This window comes from Halictus rubicundus, chromosome 3 (genome assembly GCF_050948215.1).
Source record: "Halictus rubicundus isolate RS-2024b chromosome 3, iyHalRubi1_principal, whole genome shotgun sequence".
In the NCBI taxonomy this organism is placed as follows: Eukaryota; Metazoa; Arthropoda; class Insecta; order Hymenoptera; family Halictidae; genus Halictus; species Halictus rubicundus.
In genome coordinates this window covers 15,649,782-15,668,811 of record NC_135151.1, presented here as the reverse complement: position 1 = coordinate 15,668,811, position 19,030 = coordinate 15,649,782, and the positions used below count along the sequence as shown (strand labels likewise).

Below are 19,030 nucleotides of genomic sequence, written 5' to 3'. Positions count from 1 at the left end.
GCGATCTTCTTCCGGCAACTCGGCCAATTCAGGATCGAACCCCGAGGCTGCGAAGGTCGCTGATGTCCGCTACGAGCCCTGCCCTTACCCCTGCCACTTCGCCGTCACCCGAACGCAGCCGAGCGAGAGGAACGTCGTTGCCGCTACGACCAACAGCGACGAACGGGATCGGGAACCTCTTGTCGCTCCTCCTCGTCGCACGGCGCCCGCCGCTCGCCGTCCGGCGCCTCGATCCGAACCGATCCAAACTACCCGAACGACCCTCCTTCTCGTACGCGACGTTTCTTCGGAAACCGTCGTTCCTCGGAATCTCGACAGTACCACTGCTGCTGTATCGCCGATCAGCTCGACCACCCCTCTGAATGTCTTCGCACATCCAAAAGTCGTGCGTGGTGAGGACACAGGTTCATCTCACCCCGTTTCTATTATTATTCCAGCGACTCTGCTCGGCCCGGCCTAGCTCACCTGTCTCGGAACACCTGAGACGACACTTTCTCCCTAACAAACCCTTTACCCTTTCGGCACGACCATTTTATACCTATTTTGAACTCGTGTTGCAATTATCTTACCTTCACGAGACGCACAAACTGTAAAATTCAAGGCAGGAATTTCCAACGATCCGATATGCTTGTTTTATCCACGAATTTTCACCAAACCGTCACGGCCTGTGCGCGACATTAGTCCCCGTGTACGCTACCGCGACCTTGTCCTTTCGCTGCTTCCACGAAAAGGCTAGGCGTCGTCGTCGGAGAATCGAAACGCGTCGAACGGGAAAATGCCAGAGCGCCGCGAAGTAACCGGCTCGTCTCGGCGAGATGTTTTCCCCGTTTATCAATTTCGATCCGTGTGTTGTTATCGAATCCGTACGCGCGCAACGGGCTCTTCGTATGTGGGTCAAACGGACGATTCGAGCGTGCAATAAACGTCGTACACCGCGAGGAAACAACAGGACATTGCGAAGGCCCGGACTACATGTTCTCTTCTATTCGAGGCGAAACGGTTTCGCGAAATAAAACGTGGCCGGGCAACCAGACCGCTTCCGGTACGACTTTCGCGGCCCGTCTCGAGCTGCAGTATAGCCTCGATAGAAAAAATAGTCGGCCGTTTAACACTAGAACTACCGAGCAATAAATGCGATATACTATGTATATAGTATATATGCGATATTATGTGTATTGCTTTGTAACAGTGACAAGACCGTGCCCATTCAGACTTCATACAACTTTTATTGTAATATGTGATTCAATGCAGAGGTTCGTTAAAAAATTTCCGATGAAAACATTTTTACAATTTCGGTAATTGTAAAAGAAAAAATTAGGAACCAGTCATTTTGACTGGTCCGGTAGTTCTAGTGTTAAATTCGACCGAAATCGGCGGTCTGCGTCGAAAGAAAGGAAGCGACCGTTAAGGGCCAAGGGTAGTCACGTGACTTGATCCCTTTGAGCTCTTTCCCAGCGAAAAATTATTCTCACATAAGGACGAAAAGTTGAGGAACGTAACACGCATTTTTCGCCTATTTTCGTCGGTAACGTGGTCACTCTACCTAATCGCGAATCTACGGAGTCTTGGACTCTTAAATCGAAAAGAAAACAGTCGATAGAACGTCGACCGTTTACAGGGGTCGAAACAAAGATTCGACTGGAAAAAATCAAGTTTCGGATTGCTAAGAGTCCGGGCGAGAATCCGTCTGTCGATCTTGCGCCCTACAAATTGCCCCGTAAAACTCGCGAAGATCAGCGGGCCCGTTTTGTCGTTTCGCGAGGATCGAGCGACATCGCATCGAAGAAAAATGATTCTCGGTGCTGCTCTTACGTAGCCGGTACCGTTCGCCGACATTTCAGAGTTTTCCGATGTTCCGTCTCTAACGTAAAGAAGAAAAGGAGTTGGCCGAGGCCGAAATTCGATACGTCGCGCGTGAAGGATTTCCGATATTAACTCATAAATTCCAACGTTTCAATAATGCGAGCCCGTGAGCGCGCGCGCGCGCGTCAGCGTTACGCGGAAATTCTGTCAATTTCCTTCCTATATTGAACCGAATTCCGGTGGACGTCGTGTTTCGCGTTTCATGCTTAGCGTTCAGTGTTCACCGTTCAGCGTTTTCTCGCGCTTCCGTTTCGGTGTTTACGCGAGATCCGAACGACTCGTCGATGCTTTCTCGCGTCCCGTTAGTTTCTCACGAGTCGAAGGAACGATGGACAGGAACTAATTTCTCGCGCGCCGATAACAGTCGCCGGAGAGATGCTATCGTTCCGACTGTACGGCCGATGGACAGACCTCGTTTCCAGCGGATGCCGAGTCTTCGCTGGTTTTCGGTGTTTCCCACTGGTACCGAGAAGTGCTACCACCGAAACTGAACAACTTCTTCCAGTGTTCGACCGCCTATTTCCGATACCGAACTCGAAACACCGGGAAACGTTTATTTTTATTTTTTCTACACCTAGACGAGACGAACGACGAACAATATCTTTTCCGGGCGCGTATGTTCACGACTTTACGCTTAATCCTTTCAGATGAAGTACGAAAACGTTGGGAAATCTTCTCGTGAATTTGGTACGTTTGTGCGTCGACTTACAACAAAGTACAACAGTGTACTTCAGATTTGAAGATGAAAAAATCCGCGCGAAATGTCGAGCCCAGGCAAAGCCAATCAAGGCCGAACTTCCGGGAAACTTGGCCATTAAGTATTTCATCGGAAGCAGCGTCGACTACAAGGAACGTTTTCCGACCCTTGCGCGCCGATATTACGGGTCAGCTTTATCCGGCCGGTTTCCCAAAGTTTCCCGATTCCAGGATCTTCGCCGGCTGCCTTGGTGCTCGTCGGAAACGATTCTGCGCCTTTTCTTGCTTCCTTTCATCGAACATCCCTTCTGGCAAACTCCGGTCGTCCGTCTACTTTCGAAGAGGACTGGAAGCACGATTTCCAAAGCTTCCTTCCGCGAAGCCTCGTCTCTCTCGTCTCCCTTTGAGAGAGACGACGCTTGTCCTCGGGTATTTAACACTCGAACTACCGGAAGGGTAAAAAAACGCCCTAGTTTAGCTTTTCATTTTGCAACGAACCGGAAAAGAACTTTCACAAGAAATTACTACAAAAGTAAAAAGAGTTTTGTCATTTTTGTGGACAAGCGTCAAGTATCTCGAACGCTTGATAATTCCGGTGGTAAAGGTCGTTAAGTCGTTTGGGAGAACCTTGAAGTGGGACAGCTCCAGTCCTCCCGAGCCTCGAAAGGGTTGCTCAAAGTATTTTCTCGGCGAAAGTATCGCCAGTAGTCGTCCCTGCAGGGTAAAGCAGAATGAAGCAGGTCGAAGCAGGGCGAAGCAGGGCAAAGCAGAGTCTTACGCTCTCGGGCAAACGCTGGCCAACCCTTTTATTTGTATTTAATCGACTGCTCACCGATTCACCGTACGCTTTCGCAGGGGCTTGAAGCGACATTGAGTGACAGCAAAAAGAAGTACGGCGACAAGGTGAATGCACTTCTGTCCGCCTGGGAGCATGTCACGAATTTCATTCCTGGGGCAACGCCAGAGGCCACCCAGTCTCTCATAGAATGGGCTCACAAGTGAGTACTAGCGTCGATCGACGTTCCTCCCGTATCATCGAACAACCAACGCAATTATCCTCCTGTCCGGGATTCTACCCTGCTCTGTCCTCTGCCCTCTGTCCTCTGTCCTCTGTCCTCTGTCCTCTGTTATTCCTCGCGTTCGACCAACCACGCGGCAACCCGATTCTTCGTTTCGTCCGCGTTCACGTTTCTGCAGAAAATCGCGAAAGAAGGTGCATTCTATCTCGCGTCGAGACAAATTATTCGAGACTCGCATCGTTTCTTTGCTTTCGCGTCGGAACAAAGTTCACGCGTCGCGTTTAACCGGAGAAATCGCAAATATCGTACCGCTGGTGGTTTCTCGAGGCTACCTAAGTGAATTCTCATTGCGAGTCAGTGCCAACCTTACAATTTGGAGTCGGTGGAACTACCCGCACCACCGCGGTGAGGTCAAAGCTCGAGAGCCGTCTCTCCAACTACGTGCAACATTGTATAGGAGAAAGACATTTTCTCAGTCTTCTTGTCACTATCGCTTAGTAGTCATAGGCTTATATGACTCTTAGGTTTCCAGCGTGCCCTGTGCATTTCAAATGCGACGTTCGGCGACAACCTTAGATTTCCTCTAAGAGTCAGTCACCAGAACGGCGCGACTGACTCGTAACGAGAATTCACTGTACACAATCGTTTAATCGAGTCTCGGAATAAATTTCGATTTTCAAACTGTATCGTAATGTCCTCGGTAGAATAAATGGCATCGCGCGCTCGCGTTCGTCGGTGAATAAATCAGCCGGGTATTCGCGATCGACAAGTTAATTACTCGGCGAACAGGTTCAGTCGTTCTCGAGCGTCTAGCCTCGAGCATCGAACGACGACGACGTTGAAATATGTTTTTGGATCGATTTGTTACAGGCACACGTTGAAATTGGTTCTGCGCGGGGAGTGGCCGAAGTTGTCACCCGCGACAAAGACGCACCTCAGCGTAACATTACAGAGGTGCGCGTCTCACCTGGTGCAACACCCCGCTGCACCCAGGTGCACTGCCCTGATAGCTCTGGTGCACAATCCATGGACTCATCCCGCGCTCGACAGCATACTTAACGGCCAACCCGATTCCGAACATGAAGAGGGTACGTACGGTGCACCACCCCCATGATCGCCATGAGTCACGGATCGAGTTGTGGCATACGAAATGTTTTTTCGTTCGCTCCGTTCATTTTTATTCTGTGCTTTTGGATCAGACAAATTCGAGCCGTCCCATAGTGGGCCAAAAGCGACAAAACGTGGCCAAAATGCAAAAAATGAATTTCACGTTAGGGGTATGGCTCCTGCCGCATTGGATTCTCGGGTAATGACTGTATAAGAAGCCGAAGGTAAAAAGGTCTTACTACCTATACCTGCTAAATGGTGGGAGTATAAATATCCCATACAGTCGTCTCGCAGTTTTCGTGCAGTGAACTACGTTGTGAAAAAAAAGGTGTCAAGCTTACAATTTTACGGAAATTGAATTTTTTTTTGTGCCTGTACGATGGATGCTGTTCCTGGAAGTAAATACTATGCATAATAATAACATTAGATTTATATTAATTAATGTTTGGAATGTATGAAGTGAACGATAAAACTTAGTGCACAGATTTGACAAATGTATACTAAAAGTTGTACATTCCACAATATTCCACGGAGATTCTTGTCGAGTCTTGTAGTAGACACTATTATTTAACATTCTTTTGAAAAAGTAGCTGCCCAAAACTGCCCCTTTCGTAATGCGATCCATTTTTGTGACGCAGAGGTAGTCATGGTACTAGTTACAAGCATGTTTTCTCGAGAAACTTAGAAGTTATAATAAAATTTGTTAAGTAAGCATTGTATGGTTCCACTTATAGAGTTTTCGGATAGAATTTCTTTTTTAATAATAATTTTTTTATTGTTTAAAAAAAATTTTATTTTTGTTTTTTATCAGATTTATAATCAGCGACCCGAGAAACCTATGAGTATCAATTTTGAACTAAATTGAATTACTCCTTCCTATTTTGGCCACGTTTTGGCGCTTTTGGCCCACTGTGCGTCCGATCAAACGTTTCGTATGCATACCGATAGATCGTATGTATCTTTTACCGGCAAAGTTCGCGCACGAATAATCTTTTCGATTTTCTTCTTTCAGAATTCTGTTGTTCGGAGAAAGGCGAACTGTTAACGATGAGGCTGAAAATACTTTGCGAGGACCGCTGCGAGGACATAGCGGTGAACCTCGCCGCCGCTTGCGTACGTTCTCTGCGGCGAAGCGATCGGCTACGCTCGCTCTCGGAATCCCATCACGTTCATTACATGATCGACGTCTATATCGTTCTATTGTATAAATTGAAACGCACGCAAGATATATTCGCTCAAGTGAGTACCGTTCGAGAAAGAGGGCGAAAGAGGGAGAGAAAGCCAAGACTGTTCGGCATCTGCTTCGATTTGCCCGGCATGACCCCCTGGCATGGCCCCCCTTAGTTGCTATTCGTCCGCTATAATGCCTCGATAACGGTCGCACGAAATAGAATTTTGTCGAATGCGTTGCGTTTCGCGAGGCCTTTGTTTTTCTCAAAGTGTAGTACCGGTCTCCCAACAGGTGGCGGGGATAGGGTAGAAACGCGACGGTTATCGAGGCGTTGCCGCGAATCGTTGGATAGAGACGAAATTAGTTCTCCAGTTCTAAGATGGCCGGTTCTTTTCAGTTAAAATTAATGGATCTCAGCGACGGTCTGGAATTGGTCCAGAGGCTCAGCGGCGAAAGACCAACGAAATATGGGACCGCGCGAGTTTGGAGGAATTCGATAAAGGCTGCCGAATTGGTTGCGCAATATCTCGTTACCGCGGGGATGGTTCGACCCGTGCCGGAGACGGGCGCGAACATCCTCGAACAGATCTTGAACTCATGGGCGTCGTTGCACTCGAAATTGAAGGACGTTGCTCCCACCTTGCCAGGAATGATACGGAAGTTGATCGAACCCGCCGAGAGCGCTCAGCATATTTACATTTTTTGCGCGGTTCTCGCGAAACACGTGAGTGTCTAAAGCCGAAACGAACGACGGGGGACGCTACGAAAGTTTTCGCAAACAGAGAGGGGGAGGGGTCAGTTACCAGTTTCTCGAACCTTGAAAATTTCGTAGCGATCCTCGACGAACGATCGGGCCTTTTCAAAACGGTGTTTCGCTTGCAGTTTGGCGACAGCATAAAACCTCTGGTGATCGAGCTGTATATCAGGGCGTTGACGACGGACATGAACGAGCTGGAGAGTCAGAAGGCGAAGTCGGACAAGGACAAGGTCCGTGAGACGGCGAAGCGGTTGGGCACGCAGTTCTTGAAGCTGGCGGACGTGGTCGGCAGTAACATCGGGATCGCTCGAGAGTGCCTGCTCACGGCGTTCTCGTTGCATCCGACCAGGGCCTGCTACGACAGGATCAAGGAGATCGCGGTGGCGTGCGGCAAGACCAGGGAGGACAGCGCGGCGTCTAGCGAGGAGGTCGCCGTGGCCGACAAGCTGAAGTACGCGCTGGACGGTCACCATTCGAACGGAACGTTGTCCAAGACCGAGGTCGAGGTCGAGGTCCAGGTCCAGCTCGACGAGAAAAAGGAGAGCACGAGGGACGAGGGAGAGACGACGTCGATGTCGGAGGCGACCGCGAAGAAGAGCCTCGATTTTCAGAACGGGCAGGTGAGCAAGACCTTCGAGCGCACCGACCAACTGCTCAAGACCTTGCTTCACACCGCGAGGAAAGGCGAGTCTGCGATCTCGACGACAACGACGACGACGACGACGACGACGACGACGACGACGACGACGACGACGACGACGACGACGACGACGACGAACGACAGTTGTCCTCTTCATCCGAAGAGGGATCCGTTGCCCGGCGCGCCGCTCGGCGAGCTCTGCTTCAACTGCGGAGAGTTTACCGGGAACGACATCGTCGGGACCGGGAAGCCATCCGACGCGAGCGAACCGGCGGCCAGGAACGTGGAGAGAACGCTCGACGCGCTGATCCTGATCAAGGGGGACGCGGTCACCGGCTCGGCCAACTACGACGAACAGTCCATGCCGAACCAGGTGTTCGACGCGGAGAAGCTCGGCCTCTCGCCGCAGCTCTGCGACGATCTCTCCGTCGTGCTGAGCAGTCCCCGCTACCATATGCTCAGCTGGGTCCTCGACTGGAAAGAGCTGAACGGCCTCTGCGAGCGGTACTTGGAGAATGCCGAGGAAATGAGAAACACCAACAAGGAGCTCAAGTATCTGAACATCGATTACTCGCAGTTCAAGGACTGGCCGTCGGAGGATGACACCAAGGACATATTCTTCGGGATCGAGAAAGGCTACGAGCAATGGGTCGATCAGCCGTCGGACAACTCGGAGCAATTCGGCAGCTTCCAGCCTGCCGGCACTTACAAGAGGGGCTCGACCAGGAGAAGCCTGGACGACACGACCACCACGGACTCTGACAGCGGCAGCGTGCTGCGGGTACGAAGAACGGGCAGACAGAAGAAGACTCATCGGCTGGAGTCGTCCGAGAGCGACTACGACAGCGCGGATCGGAAGTTGAAGCACTTTAGGAACAGCTCGGTATCGGTGTCCGACAGCGACAGCAACACGCAGGACAGCCAGACGGATAGCCTAGGCAGCGACGGGTGTCGCCTCGAAGCGAAGAAGAAACCGAGCAAGTCGTCCGGCACGGAGACGGGCAAGAAACGGTCCAAATCGACGAAACTGACCGTCGAGTCGGTCTCGCACTTCCACATGTTAGTCAACGAGAACGTGCGGCACGCGAACGCCAACGAGGACGCGAGCGGCTCCGACGTCAGCAGCAACGACATCATCACGCTGTTCTCCGCCGACATGGACGAGAACAAGCGGGAGACGATCAAAGGGTCCGCGTACACGGCCGCCGCGCCGTTGATCATCACCGAGAGAAGAAGCGACCCCGCTGTCCTCAAGTCCCTCAGAATGTTCAGGCCGCAAAACACGAAGAAACCGACAAGGATCTCGCAGATACTGCAGAAGAACCTGTTGAACAAGAGCAAGGACAACAACAACCTCGAAAATAACGCGAGCAGCGTGACCAAGTTCGCGCCGATGCTCAGCACGCTCAATTTGAACCCGAAGATCGTGCTGACTCGAGCGGACGAGATCGATAGGCGGCTGATCCGTTCGAAGAAGCAACAGCGGCTGAGCACCGGCGACATCACCAGCGAGCTGATAAACATACAGAAGAACATGCCGTTCTCGCCCAACAAGAACGCGATATCGACCTATCAGAAGCAGAAGGGAACCGCCGGGACGAACACAGCCAGGTCGGATCTGGTCTCGGCCAAGGGCCGCGACTTGAACGCCAAATCGAACCTGGGTAAAAGAAAGTTCGACATTCTAGCGAAAGCGGTTCGGGACTCGGACATCTTGGCGAAGAACGTGCCGGGCTTGAACTCGTTGGACATGATGGTGCCGCCGCGGATGCGACCCACCGTGAACGTGGTACAGCTCTCCCGAAACATTCCACAAAGCCCAAACTCGGGCTCGGTTAACAGCGGCAACACCCCGCCCCGGCCGAACAGAACACCGAGCGTGGCAGGAACCATCCAGCTGCCGGGCACGCCATCCTCGGGAGGTCACGACAGCGGCGTTGGCATGAGCCCGGCGGGACAAACACCGCCGCCTAGGTCATCGGCATTGCCCGACGTGGGCGAGGAGGCGAACCAACCGCCGGACGGCTCGCCGACCTCCTCGACGAACGCGTCCAGCCAGCTCGAGTCAGACTCCAGTCCCGGTCCCAGGACCGGATCGATCCGTCGGAACCAGCAACAGAATCAGTCCTCGCCGAAAAAATCCCCGTCGTCGTGCTCGGTGGTGACGACGACCACCACCACCGTCACGACCACCACTAGCTCGAGCATCGGCTCGGCGACGGTCGCGTCCGAGCAGCTGCAGATCGTTTGCAAGCCAGACGGCACTTACCAGCTGTCTTCCGTGAATCCGAATCTGGTGTCGAACCAGAGGAACGTTCTCGGTCTGCAGAACATGGAGGACACGGCGGTCGCCGCCGTCGGGTTCTCGCGACAGAACCAACACGCGGAGAACGCAACCAGAAACACCTACGAGCGACTGACCGTCGCGAAGACGAACACGACGCAGTCCGGGCAGAACGCCGGTCTACCCAAGTTCCAGCAGGCGTTCCGCAAGACCATCTACACCCTGTCGACGGATGCGTCGACCGGCGTCGCCGGGCCTGCCGCCGAGACGCTGGTCCAGGCCGCGTCCGCGTCCCCTCAAAAGACCGCCAACCTCTCGAAGGCGGTGCAGACGTCGGTGCCGAGCAGCCAGCAGCAACAGAACGCAGCCTCCGGGATCAATGTGCAGTCGATCGCGAACATTCCGAACGCGTTGCAGCTCTCCACCGGCAGACAGATACTGAACATCGTGCAGAGCTCGGCGGGCAGCAACGCGACGAACGTCGCCGCGAGTCCGAACGCCGCGAACCAGACGCTCTCGCAGCTCGTGCAAAACGTCCAGAACGCCTCGCCCGGGGTGATATACACGCACAAAATCCCTGTCACGATATCCACCACGAACCCGAGCCAGCTGAACATCATACCGACGATATCGCACGCCAACTCGTTACCGGCCGGAAGGACGCCCGTGGTCAAGTTGAACATTATCCGAACGTCTGCGCCGCTACGACAGCAGAACATCACCGGAGCTATCCAGGCGGTCCTGACGACGCCCAGGTTGCAGCAGCAACAACAACAGCAGCAGCAACAACAACAACAACAGCAGCAGCAGCAGCAACAACAACAACAGCAGCAACAACCGCAACAGCAGCAATCGCAGGCGGCCAGAACAGAAAGTTTGATCGGTTCGCCCATCGAGGTGCCGAATCAGGTCAGCTCGACCACGCTCGAACAGCTTCGAGAATTTGAGAGTGTGCTCGAACAGGTGAAGGAACGGAGTACGATCCAGCCGCAGTCTCATCAGATGATATCGACCGCGACCGCGACCGCGGCCACGACCACCGTGCAAACGCAAACCACCACGCAGCAAACCGCGCAAGCTACCAAGCCGCAGCAACAACAACAATCTCAACAACAACAACAACAACAACAGGCTTCCGTGAGCGCCCTCGCGCAACAGTTGCTGATGCCCACACAACAACAACAACAGCAACAACAACAACAGCAGCAGCAACAGACCAACACCGACTTTGCGAGCAACGGAAACAACGTTAATTTTCAACAAGACATCTTCTCGCAAAAGGTCTCGCTGGCATACGTGAATCAGGGTACTGGCACCGTGGCCGCGAAAACCCCAAACTCGGCGCCTGTTGTGGTGACGAGCTACTGTCAGCCGGCGGCTTCGCCCGCGTTGAGCGTGACCTCGCAGAGTTCTTCCAGCCCGTGCGTGACGCCTGCACCGGCGCCGATACCTTCCGCCGGTAAGACGCCGCCCACGCCTCCGTCCGCGAAAACGGTGAAAAAGTCGGCCCCAAAAACCCTGAAGACCAGCGCAACGAACACGTCGAAGGCGTCGCCGATCCCGAAACCGCAACAGAAGCCTCAAGAGGACGAGCAGACCGCGCAGAGAATCTACGCGATTTTGGACGAATACGCGGAACAGCTGCGGAATTCGCCGGACCTGAACAACAAGCCGGCGCCGAGGAGGAGATCGAATCCGCCGTCGAACTCCGGTCAATCCTCGAAGCGAAAAAAGTCCGGCGCGAACAAGAGCAAGCAGGTCAGTCAGCAAAGCTCGGAGCTGAGCCCGAGCACCGACGATCTCGGTCGCACCATGGGCAGCGAAGACTCGTCGAGCGGTGTGGTGCACGTGCAAGACAGCCCGGTGGGATTCTCCGCGCCCGAGGAACCAGCCGGTAACGTTGCGAGCGTGGTGGACGCGAACGCCGAGGTGCGGAACCTGACCAACGATTCGAACGACGGTGTCGAGCTGAACGTCAAGAGGCGGAACCTGATCTTCACCGAGCCGGGCTCCGGTCAACCGAGGGCGGTGATCGTGCAGGAGGCCGTGCAGACCGGCTCGGTCAGCGTGAGCGAGGCTCTGGCCTCGGTCACCGGCAAAATGGGCAGCACGGCCGTTCTGGTCCCTGGCACCAACTACATCCTGCCGATGAATCTGATGAAGGGCGCCCAGCAGTTCACCATAGTGTCGAGCGGTTCGAAACTACTCGCCACCGTACCCGCCACCGTTCGGGCCACCGGGAACACGGGTGTCCCGAACACGTTGGTTCTACAGTCGTTTCTAAACCAAGCGGGAAAGATCATCTCACAACCGGCGCAGGTCAAACAGGTCAAGATCCCGACGCTGCAGACGTTATCCGGCAATCAGACGTTGACCACCGCGCAGAACGTGCAGGCCGCATCGGTGGTGATCCCGCAAACAGCTGGCACCGGTGGTGGTGGTAGTGGTGGTGGTGGTGGTGGTGGAGGTGGTGGTGGTGGAGGTGGAAGTGGAAGTGGTGGTGGTGGTGCTGGAGGTGGTGGTGGTGGCTCGTTCGTTACGGAGACGGAAAAGACCAGCATCATTGGCGATCTCCCCATGACGAAGAGCGATTCGACGGTCACCACGGGCGTCGAATCCTCGACGAACGCCATTGTCGTTAACAAGAGCAACTCGGCGATCGGCCTGATACAACGGAACCTGAACGAGTCTCCCGAAAACCAGATCTGCGGCGTAATCACCAGCAACCCGAACCTAGCCCTCCAAGGCGCCAGACTGTTCAATTCTTCGATGCATAAACTGTCAACGTCCGGCGGACTCAAGTCGGACAACGTGGTGTGCCTGACGCCGACGTCGGCGGCGATCGGCCACGGGTCCGACAAGAAACCGCCTCAGGAGACCCAGGTACGTTGTCGCTCTTCGTTCTTTCTCCCCGGTAATCGAACTCTGACGTCGAATTTCCAACAGGTGCACAACGACAAGCCCGTAGCCATCCAATCGGGAGCCACGATCAGTCTCGCTTTCGCTAGTCAATCGGACGTCTCCATGCTAAACGACGCCGCGCAACAACACCAGAAAGACGCGAAGGAGGCGGCATCGACGGACATCATTCCCGGCGGCAAGATCATCTCGCCGAAAACGGTCAAAAGAAAAATCGACGACGCTATGGGTACGTCGTCGGTCCACCTTCCGAAAACCTGGCTTCGTACTTTCCTTTTTTCAATTTTATTTTTTTCATTTCATTCTTTTTTTTTTTTTTTGTAAATTCTCATTACGAGTCAGTGCCAACCTTACAATTTGGAGTCAGTGGAAGTACCCACACCACCGCGGTGAGGGGCCGAAGCTCGAGAGCCGTCTCTCGAGCTACATGCACCTTTTGTACCGGAGAAAGACATTTTCTCAGTCCTCTTGTCACTATGTATCGCTTAGTAGTCATAGGCTTTTATGACTTGTAGACGGATATGCCTCCTAGGTTTCCAGCGTGCCCTGTGTATTTCAAATGCGACACTGGGCGAGAACCTCAGGTTTCGTCTAAGAGTCAGTCACCAGAACGGCGCGACTGACTCGTAACGAGAATTCACTGTATAGAGTCGATTGGTTAGAGGGTGAGAGAGAGAGAGTCGTTTCATCGCGTAACATCGTGCGACATGGCACGGCGTTAAATATCACCGAGGGTTAACGGTTTAACAGTGTTAACAACGCGAATCGTATCTCGTTTAGATTCCATGTCGACGATAGTGACGAGCAAGCAGTCGAGAGGCATCGACAACGCGGCGCAGTATTTGGTGACGGGCGGTCCCAGCAGCTCCGACAGCCAGGAGTCGCCGGTGCAGCATTCGGCCGAGGGTATCGACGTGTCCTGCAAGGTTGGGAACGGCCTGCTCTACGGGAACGCGAGGCTGCAGGAAGCTTGGGAGCCGGAGGGTAAAGTGTCGCCGGACACGCCGTGGCGATACGTCCCCACCTCAACGAACTCGTTGACCATCGAGCCGTTGAACTCGCGGTACGCGGACAACTCGGAGAACGTGCAAAGCGTGTTGCAAATCATCAACAAGGGCCAGGGTATCGAGATGGCGGGCGGGCAAATATACCAAACGAACACGAAAAAGTACTTCATGAACCACACGTTGGAGCCGTTCCAACAGTACACGAACAAGAGCAACGCGATGAAGACGCCGTTGAACCCGAGACTGGACCGGGAGTTGTTGCAGCAGAAGATGGAGAGAAAAGCGGCGGCTATCGAGCGGGAGATGAGGCTGCAGAAGAGCCTGTCGGAAGAATGCGAGGATCTGGGGGTGGACGAGCCGAGCACCAGCGACCTCTTCCCCGAAGCGGATCTGCTATTCGACACGAATCATTCGCCGTCGTTCGACCATTCGTCGCAGGACGCGTCCTGCAGCCAGCCGCTCGGCATGAAGTCGTACGGTGGCTCCTACTTCCGTTCGTTGGACTCGTCGAGCGGCAGCAGGGACGCCAGTCCGGTCGGCGACTTCAAGACCAACAACGAACGCAGAAGGAACCTCGGTCAGCGAACCAGATCCTCGAAGGACTCGTTGAAGAGGTCGAAACGGGACAAAGCGGAGGAACTGCACCTGGAGAACCCGGTGAAACACTTGCGGCTCGCGCTCGACAACTCGAGCCAGGACGAGGCATCGAACAGCAACTCGGACATTTCGAGGTTGTCGCCGACGCATCTCGGCTCGCTGGAAAACGACTCGCCGAAAGTGCAAGGCCGGGCGAAGATCGCGTCGAGAAACGGCTCGAAGGAGGGCTCGCCGAGCAGCGTGTCCAGCATCCCGTCGAACATGAAACTGGACATCGATCTGGACTCGGAGTCGCTACCGGCGACCATCAACGTGAACAACGCGTCAGCGGCGAGTTCGGGGGACGAGAGTCTGACCCTGCTCAGCGGGAACACGGCCGACGTGACGATACCATCGCCGCTCTCGCCGATCGCCGGCCCGATGCTCTCCACCCACAAGTACACCTACACCAATAAGAAACGAATCGCTTCCAAGGTGACCAGGATGGACTATCTATCGTGGGAAAGCCCGATGTCCGAGAGAACGCGATCCAGCAGCGACGAGGAGGACTCGAGCGTGAGCGAGTCGATCGGCAGCCAACCAGAAGAGAACGCGATGAGCAACGGCCTCGACGACACCGTGCAGAGCCTGAAGTTGTTGGGTGGCGAGCGCCGATGCAGCAATCTCAGGAAGAAGGACAGGGTGCAGGTGAACGCGAGGGTGGTGTTGAATCGAGCCGAACACAAAAGCGGTGGTGGTGGTGTTGGTGTAGGTGTCGGTGGAGGCGTCGGTGGTTTGTCGAAACGCGTCAAGGCGGCCACCGCCGAGGCGATCCAGGACTCGGTGACGGTCTCGAGCGACAAGGCGAGCGAGCCCTCGGACGACGAGGGCGGAAACATCGCGCTGGTCGAGCCCGATTGTCGGGCCAGACGGTCCAGTCTGCGCGGTCACGTGAAGAAAGGTTGCGCCTGTTGCAACGGCTCGCCCGAGAGACCGAAGAAGAAGCCGGTCAAGTCCGAGCACTCGAAGCTGAAGAAGAGGCTGTCCTCGAAACAGACAGGGAAGAAGAGGTAGTCCTAGCGATCGAAGGCTCGCCGGAGTATCGCGTGCATTGTCACGATGGTACGGTCATTCCTGCGACGCGCGGTTCGCTCCGCTCCGTCGATGGAAAAGAGGAGCGGACGCTGGAGACGGAGAAGATGGCGGAGAAGAACGAAAAAGCGGAGAACAGCGGATCGACAGAACCGAATTAGGGGTAGTTGTCGTTCGCGCGACTCAAACGAGACGATCAAACTAACAAGCTTGTATATACGTAGCTGCGAACTCGAGGGTTGTTGGCGGGGCAAGTTTTTCTGATATCCACGTAACTCTCGGTGTGCGTGTGTGCGAGCCTGTATGGATGTGTGCGTGCCCGCGTGTCCGCGCGCCTACGCGCGTTTGCGTTCGCCTATCCCCCCCCCCCCCCCCCCGCATAGGCGACATTGTTATTCGCAAAACAGAGTTTCTTCGTAAGTATGAATTCACGCTGACAATTCGTTTCGTTGGTTGCAGAATGAGAGAGTTGCAAATAGAGAGGGTGAGAAAGCGAGAGCGAGAATGAAGGGAAGTTGTTGAACAGACGTATGATCTCTGTGAGAATAGATCATCCTTTTACCGCTAGATGTTACTACGATACCTAGGTGTTAAGGTGCAGATTATAAATGAATGGCAGACATAGATTAAATCGTTAAGAATATTAGAGACGCAATCTAGTCAAGAGATAAGGTTTGTGGCGAGGAGACACTGCACGACCGCGATCTGGAACGGTATGCACGATGGCTAATGGAAACGGAAAACGTGTCCGGCGATACGTTGCATCGCTACGGACATCCCCTCGCAGACTATAAAGAGCCTGAATTTATAAATTCTCTCTACTGTATATCTATCGCGACGAATACTATTCCACGTTCTTACACAGTGTGGTCAGACTGAGTAGACGAAATAGGATTCTATATAGATCTCGTTCGGTGAGGTAACGTAGTAAGACAACACGCATTGAACTTTTGCCTTTCCGCGTAACGCTTCTTGGTACACATAGAACCTTAACTTTATAATTGCGACACGATCCTTGTAAATTGTAGCGTCATACCTTTGACAGAGGGAGAACAGTCGGCGGCAGATGAAACGAACGATCGACGGAACCCGACAGCGGGAAATTAAACGATATCATCATAGGCAGAGATAGATGGAAGATAGGAAAAATCGATGAAACATACATATACGTATATGTACATATATGTATATGTAGAAGTATATATACATGTATATGTATGTATATAAGATAAACAACTTGTCTGTCGTACGGGCCGACCATACCTTGTCACGGTGCGTGTATAAAAAGGAAAAGTACCCAAAAAACTGTACATTGCGTAGATAATTCATTAAAAGTATAATATTATATCGCTGCACTTTAGTACAAAATCGCTTCACCTTGTTTCAGAATGACAGGTTTATATCATCTTTCGGTGTGCTGTCGTGACGCGTGAGAATGCCTACAATTTCTTATTAAATTAAGCTGGCCAACAAATTTGTACTCTCTTTTTTGCTGTCCGATAATCGACAAACAGGCGGTACCTAGTCGTGGATTTCGACGCATCGAAAGCGAATCGGAAAGCGAATGGGGAAAAGCAGTTCTCATTGTCCTCGGATTCCGAAAGCATTCGCAATGCTATCGAAACCAAATTTACCGTTCGACCCGACAGAGTGTCCGCAGGAGCGTTCTGTATAAAAGATATTTCTACAACTTTTCCAATCTTTCGGTTCGAACATTTTCCTTCGAAGTATTCCCGAATTTGCGATTTGCGATTCGGCGCAGCAAAATCTCGAGTAGTCTGCCTGTGGTCGCCGGGACGCAAAACAGGTGTTGGACAGCGTCGTCAGCGAGCAAATGGAAAAGAAAGCAAAAAGAAAAAGGGATACTTGTAAAGGTTGTGCGCGATTAAGCTACGAAGACGCACGGTGATCAATTTTCGGGGCGTACATCGTCGGACGTCGTCTATATTCGAGAATTTCGTCGCGTGCGAATGGCGGCTAGAAACCGATTTTTGGGACGCGTTTGTTATAATAATTCTACCCGGTCGCCGAGGCTGAGCGTTGCCGGGATTTTGAAAAAGTAATGTTCCTGTGAATAATCTCCTTTCGTGATACGAACCAAAGTAACTCCGTTTCGATGGACAAAAGTAAAAGAAAAAGAATAAGAAACAAGAGAATGAGGGACAAGCTAACGAGAAACGACAGAAAACGGGGGGGAAAAAAAAAGTAAAACGAGTAGGCGAGATACCCGAGTGAGAAATGGCGTCGGAGCTGAATGGGGAGCGAAGAGGGGAAGGAGGAAAGAGGAGACGGGAGATAGAAGATAGGAGATAGGAGATAGGAGATAGGAGAAACACGTATAGGCGAGACGGGCGTGATTTCGACCGTCTTTCTTGTCGTCTGATGTAAATTCTATTAGTTCAATTGCTTCGCTCTGAACGTGTATCGTAATGTAAGATAGATATCTTCTTTCCTCCGTTTGTTTTCATTTTTCCATTCTGTCGACGACGATTAGGAACGATACTCTACCTCGTGCACGCGTCGATCATCTTTCTCGTAGTTCTCGTCGCGTTTTTAAGCAATTTCTGTCGCGTATCCGCGTCAGTGAAATCAATCGGCCGCTGTTACTCGAACGATTCCACCCTTCCCTTTTTCACTAGCGAATCATTGGTGCGCGTTTGCGTTTGCATGTGTCCGCGTGTGCACGAACGCGCGCGCGCGTCGTAATTTTGGTCGGGATAGCGATCGGTTGCCGAAACGATGTATAACGATACGGCGCTGATCGCTCGCCGAGGAATGAAAACGTTAGCCTGTTGTCGTTCGCCACCACGAGTCACGATCATCTCGCGCTTGTCATTTTGTAAATAACGTACCAACGAAGCTCCTTCTCGCGAGGATTCGACGCGAGTTTTCAGCGGCGCGAGCCGACAAGAAAGAAATCCGAGTTGTCGCTGTCGTCTAAGAGTAGGCTCTTATCTTCCTGTACATTTAGAGCGAAGATATACTAAGGGGGCAGGAACGGGAGGGTTGGCGGATACGATAGGTCGATTGGTGGCTGTAGGGGAATGGGAAACGAGCGTAAAGACAAGGTATTATCGCTGTTGTGCGCCAGCGAAACAGTCGGGAGGTCTTTAGGAGAGACGCGTCTATGTGTAGATGTAAATTTTGTTAAAGAAGCGTCGCACCAAAATAATAATACGTATTTTTTGATGGGATGGACAAGAAAATGTTACGCGAAGCTTATACGTTAGAGCAACAGCGAACGAACGAACGAACGAACGAACGAACGAACGAAAGAACGACCGAGCGAACGAGCGAACGAGCGCGCAAAGAGTGAAAGAGAGCGAGAGAGGATAGTAAGCGTGTGCGTGTATTTAGATGAGAGCACGGAGGGGAGAAAAATTCGATTGTCGGTGATAGCCTGGCCTTTTTCGCCACCTTTAGTCGTACCAATCGCATTTATAATAGAGGGGTAACCGTAGTCTTCGTAAAAACAACACGTGGGTCGACTTAATTAAGAGGAAACGATGCGAACCTAAACGAAACGCTTAAGAACGAGCTATGTTTTTCGAAGCTGAGCGCTTTTTTCAGGTACTTAAACGTAACGGGAAGAGGGAAACGAATGACGGGAGAATGACGAGACGGAAAAGCGAAATGACAAAGTGGAAAAAAAAAGAATCGAACGGGAGGGACGGAAACGGGGTGTTCAACTGCATTACACTGGTCGTTCAAGAAACGATTCACATTTTTGTATCGTACTACCGTATCGTATCGCATCGTATCGTATCGTATCGTATCGTATCGTATCGTATCGTATCGTATCGTAACGTATCGTATCGTATCGTATCGTATCGTTTGCGTTAAGACTACCGTTTTTGTTCTCGCTCGAAGCGAAAAACACCCCTTGCTACCAGTATTCG

General features: G+C 52.6%; 1 protein-coding gene across 2 annotated transcripts; it reads left to right on the top strand.

Moving 5' to 3' along the window:
• Positions 1-212: 212 nt before the first annotated feature.
• On the top strand, positions 213-15,265 carry LOC143352746 (uncharacterized). Of its 2 annotated transcripts, none has more exons than XM_076785502.1 (8): positions 213-392; positions 3,415-3,557; positions 4,449-4,666; positions 5,698-5,924; positions 6,254-6,580; positions 6,739-12,420; positions 12,484-12,685; positions 13,237-15,265. In XM_076785502.1, the coding sequence occupies exons 1-8, from the start codon at positions 363-365 to the stop codon at positions 15,111-15,113; spliced, it is 8,706 nt and encodes a 2,901-aa protein (XP_076641617.1). In that variant the 5' UTR covers positions 213-362; the 3' UTR covers positions 15,114-15,265. The 2 variants fall into 2 exon arrangements, with proteins under 2 accessions (XP_076641617.1, XP_076641616.1); XM_076785501.1 differs by having other exon boundaries at positions 213-404.
• Positions 15,266-19,030: the final 3,765 nt, after the last annotated feature.

Excerpts from the sequence above, each read along its gene's own strand:
- LOC143352746 (XM_076785501.1), top strand. The coding sequence starts at position 363 with ATGTCTTCGCACATCCAAAAGTCGTGCGTGGTGAGGACACAG. Across the intron at positions 3,558-4,448 it reads CTCATAGAATGGGCTCACAA|GCACACGTTGAAATTGGTTC; the intron begins GTGAGTACTAGC and ends GATTTGTTACAG. Across the intron at positions 12,686-13,236 it reads AAAAATCGACGACGCTATGG|ATTCCATGTCGACGATAGTG; the intron begins GTACGTCGTCGG and ends TATCTCGTTTAG.